This window comes from Tyto alba, unplaced genomic scaffold (assembly GCF_018691265.1).
Source record: "Tyto alba isolate M040663 unplaced genomic scaffold, T.alba_DEE_v4.0 Super-Scaffold_19, whole genome shotgun sequence".
NCBI lineage: Eukaryota > Metazoa > Chordata > Aves > Strigiformes > Tytonidae > Tyto > Tyto alba.
In genome coordinates this window covers 12839574-12847697 of record NW_024881281.1, presented here as the reverse complement: position 1 = coordinate 12847697, position 8124 = coordinate 12839574, and the positions used below count along the sequence as shown (strand labels likewise).

The 8124-nt window shown below is 50.8% G+C and overlaps 1 protein-coding gene across 1 annotated transcript; it reads right to left on the bottom strand.

The window, feature by feature from the left end:
- Nucleotides 1–2346: 2346 nt before the first annotated feature.
- Nucleotides 2347–3197, bottom strand: LOC122153342 (C-C motif chemokine 3-like). The gene is given in 4 exon segments (XM_042791581.1): nucleotides 2347–2376; nucleotides 2378–2441; nucleotides 2613–2721; nucleotides 3044–3197. Coding segments are annotated over 4 exon segments (276 nt in total). The 5' UTR covers nucleotides 3117–3197.
- Nucleotides 3198–8124: the final 4927 nt, after the last annotated feature.

Here is an 8124-nt window from a genome sequence, read left to right as displayed (position 1 = left end):
TTCAAATAGTCTCTCACTTCATCAGTCTCCTGCAGTTGTTCGGGAGTACAGTTCCAAACCACTGGAGGTGAGAAGGTTCTCTAGGCACTTGCCCATATTCTGCCACATGCCGTGCCACCCATGACTATCCAGCTTTGGGGAAGACCTCTGGGTGGTATTCTTGAAATGATTTTTGGAAGCCTAAACACAACCTGAAACACACTCAGAACACAGAGCAATAAGAGTAACCCTAGGTTGAGCATCCCAAGGCTACTCAAAATTTTCAAAAGCTGTTGTAATTAGCCTGAAGGAGAAAGGGGAGGTGAAAGAGCAGGAGAAAGTATAGCCCCTGTTTTCCCCATTGATTGGGTGCGATTACTAATAAATTTCAAGAGAAGGTGCCCGAGGCATGGGCGTGACAGCAATGCCACACATAAATACCAGCTTAACCTCAGTGGCTAGTGATGTAATCATGTCATAAATCGAAGTTACCCAGTACTACAGCAAAATGATAATCCTGATCCCCCTCCCAAAGGTGATAAACATCACCGCAGGGAATACATGGTGTATGTAAGAACTTCCATAAGACCACTACGGGAACAACTAAACCAACATTGTGACCAGTGAGTAACCAGTATCAGAAATATGCTCAGCAGGTTTGTTTTAACACGCTCTGGTCAGATCTGTCATTATCTCAACCCTTCCTGGTCCACATCAAGTGCCAAAAAGCACTGTGTGGTTGAAGCTAGCTTCTAATTAAACATCATGCAGCTGCTCGCTCACCTCTCCCCCTCGGTGGGATGGGGAGGAGAAGCAGAGAAAAAAACATAAAGCCTCTTGTGTTGACATAAGGACAGTTTAATAGGACAACACAAGGAGAGAAGTAACAATAACGACAATAATACTAATAGAAGAGTGTATCAAGTGAGTTATTCACAAGGCAATTTCTCACCACCTGGAACCTGATGCTCAGGTAGTTTGTGAGCTGCAATCCCTCTGTCCTCAGCCAGCTCCCCTGGGGCTCTGCTGAGCGTGATGTCCTATGGGACCAAATAACCCCTTGGCTAGTTTGGGTTAGCTGTCCTGGCTGGGCCACTTCAGAGTTCCTTGTGAAAATTAACTCTAGCCCAGCTGAAAAAAGGACAGCCTCCCTTGCTCAAAAGGAAGCACAGGGACCCTGGCACAACACCCCGTCTCCTGGCCCATCAGCTGAGGCTGAAGAGGCCAGCATCCTCAAAGAACACCCCGACACCCACCTGCCACCCCAGCCCCTGTCCCACAAACCTGCATCTCCTCACTAAGCAAAGTTGGAACTGGGCGTGTGGCTTTGCTGATGTGCCTGAGCACCGCAGGGCTGAGCCTCCGCGGTGGCCCCGACCCTCGTGTTGGCACTGCGGGTGCCGCCGGCCCGTTACCCCAAGAGGAGCCGGCTCTGGCAGCCCCAGGGGAGACGCTGGTGTCACGGCGTGCTGTGGCGTACTGAGGCACGGACTCAAATCACGGGTGATGCTGAGACGCTCGACTTCAGCACGCTGGCTGCTTGTATACCTTTCGTGCGTTACGGTACTTTCCCATCCAAGTTACAGCACTCTCCTACCAGCTGAACACCAGCAGGTGTTCCGCGCTAATCTCGCAGTACTACTGGCAGTCTTCTTGCTTCCTTCTCTCCCAGCAGCAGCCGAAGCTTGTGAGCATTTTTCTCGTAACGAAGCCCATGTTAAAACCAAGGCACAGCACTCTTCTAACTACCAGGAAGAAACACTGACTCTACTTTCGCAGGGTCGACTTGGCCGAGGCCTCCGAGTACTTGTGTTCAGGCTGAGGCCTGCTCCAAGGCCTAGCACGCACTTCCATTTTGTGTCCCCCGACAGCGTGGGGCCGTGCTGGGCGGCAGTGGAGGTTAACACGGGCTGGGGAGGGGGAAGCACCGTGGGAGCTGCTGTGGGGCCCAGGCCGCCCTGGCCAGGGAGGGGAGGAGCGGGGAACCCAGGGCAGTGGGGAGGGCAAGTGGGTCCCCGGGGGACCCTTCTCCTGCGTCAGGGCTCCAGCCGGGACTGCAGAGACACCCAAAGGAGTTGATAGCACAAACAGTTTATTTAGGCATCAGGACTTCTGACACTCCATTAACAGACACATTTATATAGTTTAAATTAGTTTAGTTTAAATTATTTTGATATAGTTTAAATTATTTTTGTACTTTCCTTTTTCTTAGTAAAAAATATTTAATTTAACTTAAATAAGTTAAAGAGAATACATTTTCCTGCTGAAGAAGGTTGCAGCTGAAGTCCTGTCTTGTGTGCCCGGGGCTGGGCACCAGGCTCGCCAGGGGAAGCAGCGGGGCCATCAGTGGTTGGCCACAGGGAACGGTCAGTTATTCTGAGGCTGGAAGTGCTTGAGGATGTGCCTTCACCCAGGGCACCTGGGGGTCTGCGCACAGCTCCTTCTTCTTCTTGGTGACCAGGCTGCCAGGAGAAAACCCATGTTCATGCGCTCGGCCAGGGCAGCAGGGTGCCTATGCTGGGTCCTGCCTGCAGCACCCTTGGGTATCTGTGTCCCCGTCCCCCTCCCAGCCACCCTTGGGACATAGCCCTTGCCGTTGCAGCCCGCGCCCCCAGCAGCAGGTGGGTACTTACATCACCCCTGGCTGGGTGCAGCTGCTGCTGGTGGTGTAGATGGATGCGATGAGAGCCCGCGGGACAGGGCGTTGCTGGTAGCTGAAGCAGCAGGATGTGGGGACGCCGTCTGATGGCAGAGAGACAGATAGACAACCTTCATGAGACCCCTGGTTATAACACAGGCTCTGGCCCCAACAGCTCTTGGCGTTCCCCAGAGATTTGACATTTACCATTCCCTGTCTCATGTCATATTCCCCGGCCATGGCCCCCCTGGAGACCCCTGGCCCCCAGCCCGAGTCCCAGCACTGGCGCTGGTCTCCTGCTGCCAGCCCTGCCCACAGCCACCAGGGTCCCCGCTGACAGGGATGGGTCACCCCGCCTGCCCCGGCAGCTCCCGTGGAGCGATGGCACCCCCAGCCCCGGGGAGGATGCGGCAATGTCAGACTCACCAAGATGTGCCTCGGACAGGGAGCAGGAGGCCACGAGGAAGAGAGTGATGAGGGCAGCCGTGGGGACCTTCATGGTGCTGTGGGGGCCGAGGGATCCGCAAGCAGGGCTGGAGCTGGGGTCTGCAAAGCTCACTGCACGATGCTCAGCCCCAGTGTTGATGCTCTCCTTTTATTCCTGGCTGCTGGGTGGGCACAGTGTTTCAAGGAAAGATAATGAGTGCATCATACCAGGGAAATTATGTCATGATCCCCAAGTTTTGCTGAGCTTGAGAAGGCAAGGAAACCGCAGAAGGGGAAGAGCTGGCCATGTGGCTGTAACTTTCAGATTCCATTTGGGTGCCCAGTGCAGACTGGCCAGAGCTCAATCCCCCACAACACTGATCCTGCCACTTCTGCGGGGATGCCACCAGCCATGAGCCGGGCTGGGGCATGAAGCTCCATGTCCAGAGCCCCAGCGGCAATGCCATGCAGGGAGCTGTGAAGCAACCGCAGCAAGTTCCAGGCAGGGATTTGCTTTGCAACAGCCCCAGCACCATCACTGGTTTGCTGTTCTGCGGACAGAGAGCCCAGCCCAGCTCAGAGGCCATGGCATGGGCAGCCCCACACGCTGCCACTGCTGCTGGCAGAAAACCACTGCCAGGACTCACATCCCGTCTTAGCCCCAGTTGTGCCACAAATACCACTTCTCACCCTGCTTCACTGGTCACTGCTGGGATATAGAGTGAGCTCTGGAACGATGCAGTGCACATATGTTCATCTGCACTGATAGCACTGATTCTTGGTTGGACATGTGAGAAAAGAAAGATCACGTAGGAATGAGGTTGTGTCGAGCTAGAAGTCACTGGGAGTCTCACATTTGTCTCTTTTTCCTGGTAATATGGTCAAAAGCAACATCCTCATGCTGGAAAGGTTGCAGAGCCGTGGAGGACTGGACAGCCTGTGGGGACTGGACTCTGTTGCCCTTCTCCAGAGCTAGAGCAGCAGGCTCAGGCTGCAGCCTCACTTGCCACTCATCCTGTCCCCAGGGTGAACAGAAGTTTTACACCTCTCTAAGTATTTTAGATTTGGCTGCAGTCTTCAGCTTCTTGACAGTCAAGTTGTTGCAATTGCTGCTTGACCAATTCTTCCCAAACAGGGTAATTTAATTCGAATTTAAGATCTCTCTACTGGTTTAGCCCCCAAAAAGTAAATACATCCGTGTTAGGGGATAGGGCATTAAGAGTAGGAGATGGAGGGGGGGAGAAGATTCTGTTGGTGCCCACTGAGATCAGGTCATTGAAGCCGTGCAGATGAAACCTTGAGGAGATTGTAGCATGACTGAAAAGGGGCAGCATTTGCAATCCCAGAGGGTAATTCCCAAATGCCCCTGCTAGTGCACACCCAGAAAGAGTGAGCTGCCAAACTTGTTACTTCCTCCTTCTTTTTCTTTTTCCTGCCTTGCCCTGATGCTGCCCCGTTGTGCCACAAAAGCTTTGCTGCCCTGCTCCCACCTTCCACACAAACCCCGGCCTCCCACTGCCTGCCTCATGACCCTTGCTCCTCGGGCATGACTAATTCCTGCTGCCCTGACTCAAGGGAAAAGACTAACTCACTGAGATGGTGAGTGATGGCTGTTGCCATCCTCACGGCATGGCAGGGGCGATGGTCCCCATTCACATGGCCACTGGGATAAACCTCACAGTGGCTGCAATAGCCTTTTGCCCAGAAAACCTTTCCCTGCCAACAGGTCCCTGTCTGAAAGATGTATCCCTCCGAGACAGCACTTGTTTGAGAGGATGTGTAGGATTAAGAGAAAAGGTCATGATTGTTTCTTTTAGAAAGGATGGGACAGAGGTGAGAATGGTGTAAATCATCTCACCAGAGGCCTTCAGGAGGAGCTAGGCAATGCAGATCTGGCCTCAGGGCGGTGGTATGAACAGAAACCTCTCCAGCTCCCTTCTCCAACTGCCTATGTCTCAGCTATTTCTGTTTAAGTCGCTCTGTGCCTGGAGTTACAAATGAATTTTGTAATTAATGGTCTCCAAGGTCTTCATCTGGGGCATTTGAGAAGCGCTTGGAGGAGAGGTGGTGCCTGCTGTAAATGCTCCTGCTTGTCAAATGTCACTCGATGCACAAAAACAAAAGGAAAAGGCTCAGTTCCTCAGAGGACTGAAAATCTGCATGGTTTTGTTAATGCCATTGCAGAGTCACTAAGAGGTTTCTCTTAACCTCAAAGTGTTCTCTGTGTGCAGAGGAATCCCAAGTTCAGGGGACAGCCAGCAGAAGCTTTCTGCGTTTTTAGGAACACCTCTGTCTGTAAACTCCCATGTCTTCCGCAAAGACCTGCCCCAGACCTCTACCCTCCAACCACCTCATTCTGGCATTTCTCCTGCCCTCATCAGAGCCAACTTTGCTTTGTTTAACAAGTGTGAGGGAGGACATTAGCATGCAACAGGCTGTTACAATGAAGGCAACCAGAAATTGCTCTCTGAGTCAACTGCAGGAACAAGATGCTGAGCTAGCTGAACCCCAGGGTGGGATATTTCTGGGGAGAGCAGTCCTGAGCCAGGGTTGAGCTGGGCTTGGGCAGGAGAACAGAGTCACGGGGCTCACAGCCAAGGATGAGCAATGGCAGTGCGCAGTGCTGACCTGGTGGGAGCCCCTTTGCCTGTCCAAGCAGAGAGAAAAGGAGTGGGATAGGTAAGAGTGTAGCAAAGGGAAACAGGAAATGCCAGGATGGTGGTAAGGTATATCCCACACCCCGCACATATTAGAACGGAGATCATTGCAATGATCTGTGGGCATTGACTTTAGCAACAACCAGAAGAAAACTGTCATCTAGTAGGAACCATAGAAAATCTCACAATTGCAAAGATTATTTTTGATGGAAATGGTGAAAATATTTCCTCTTCCCTGCAGAAGTGGTTTGGCCAAGGTTTCAGTTCTCCATTTAGATGAGAGCTGGATGGGACTTCTTACTGGATGCTGATGAAATACTTTCCATTCTAACTGGAATCGAAGATATTACAACAAATTGCACAAAACTGTAGCTCAGCAAAAGTAGACAGTTTGTGTTTAAGTGTGTTTAAAGAATTAAATATAAGGAACTGATGTAAAGGGAGAGTGAAGAAATAACATGGTTTTATTTCTCCTGCCATGGAAGAGCTCTGTAAACAGATGACTTTCTAATCCAGCAGAGAAACACAAAAGAAAATCAAAAGGGGGTAGAGGGGAGGAAACACAGGAGATCAGAAACCCCAGCTTTGCAAATAACAAATCTGAAAAACAAAAGAAAGCAAAAGCCCATTAGTTAGGAAAAGGAGCAAGTAGTCAAAGATGCCACCTCTTTTTGGCTTCCCTTTGCATAAACAAAACAAGAGGCTATGGTCAAGTGCTCAACACAATCAAAATTTAGTGCACACAGATGAGAAAAGGGAAAAGAGAACAAATAAGTAAGGTAGAGGTAGATAAGGCAGGTGTAGTCAAACACAAAGGCCCCAAAGGTTCCCCTAACCTCCTCCACAGCCGGGCTGTGGCCATCTCTGAATCACTGGTGATTAACAGGACCAACTCACATGGAGTGGGAGAGGTACCAGAAAGCCAGTGATGAGCAAACAGGGCACTAGTCTTGCACTAGCAGATGCTTTTGACACTGACTTGCGTGTGTCTCCCTAAGAAAATGAGGGAATTAAAGTCTAAAAAACATATTACCTCCAGGTGCTGTAAGCACAGTTAAAAGAGCAGAGGGGCCATCATTACTGACCTGGGGGGCAGGCAGCTGGAAAGGCAGATTGGGACAAGTTGGGCATGGTGATATGTGAAGAGATGCACTGAGAGAGCAACCAGAAACAGCAGGGACAGTGTGCAGCCAGAGCAGAGCCCCAGCTTTGCTCAGTACTGGGGCGACTGCTGCTGGTGAGGAACTTGCCCCTTAGGGCCTCATGTTTCAAGAAATATGTGATAGGAGAAGAGTCAGAAGAGAGCAGCAAGGAAGTCCCATGTCCAGGCAGACAATGTCACGAGTTTCATTTAGACTAGAAGAGGAGACGAGGGAGGATCTCAGTCACTGGAAGAGGACAGCATCACTTCTGGTCCTCAAGCCTGCTAAGGAAAGCTGGGACAGAACTGCAACTGCCTCAGTCTGCAGCTGACTTTAGGAAAGCCTCCCCAGCTCTGCTGAGAGTTTACCCTGAGGACAGATCCCTGCTAGCTGGCAGAAGCAGGCTGTGTTTGTGACCCTGAGTCACAGAGGAGCCATGCTCTCTGCACCTCTTTCAAGAGTGGCTGCCAGACACATGGGACCCTGTGCTTCGCAGCACTAAAGGGATCACAGCAGCCCTTCTGCCTCCACCACGCAGCAGGGTAAGACAGAAGGAAACCACAGGCAGAAAGAAATTAAAGAAACTGCCAACACCACGATCCCATGCAAGTGTAGAGAAAACCACATGGCATTATGCAACATCTGTCCGGGAAGTGACACTCATCATTGATAAAAATTATGCAAAGGGGTCCCGTGACTAAAGGTTACAAGGAAAACACAGATCAGCCGTCAGTCTCACTTTGCAGTGAGCTGTCACTGACTCTTGCATATATTGCTTTATAAGAGTAACTCAGCATTCAAAGTGGAATTCCTAAACCAATCCCTACAGCTACTTTTTAAATTAAAATTCCTGAATGTCTCTTCACCCTCAGAAGATCCTGTGTTATGCCCAGCAAAGATCCACATCCCAGGACAGAGATTTTTCTATGGTCCTGGATCAAAGATAGACCTGTTCTCCCCCCAACTTGAGCGACTTCTACAATAAAATGAAAGGGAAGAGAATGGTAAGAGCAAAAATAATCTCTCCTCAGGCAGGAGGTTTCAGCACATCTGTTTGTGCATGCATTACAGAAAAACACATGGGGATTAGTCAGGTCCAACAAAATCAGGGTGACTTGGCACTGCAGGCTTATGTGCCGGACACCCTCCAGCCACCCAGCACAGCTCTCCCAAACCACAGGGACACTGGTTACCCTCAGCTCTGGATCTGAGAGCTTAGAGACCACTCCAGGGGATATGTTTCACCCAGAGACGGCTGCAGCCTCAGCTTCTCTCACCCTTT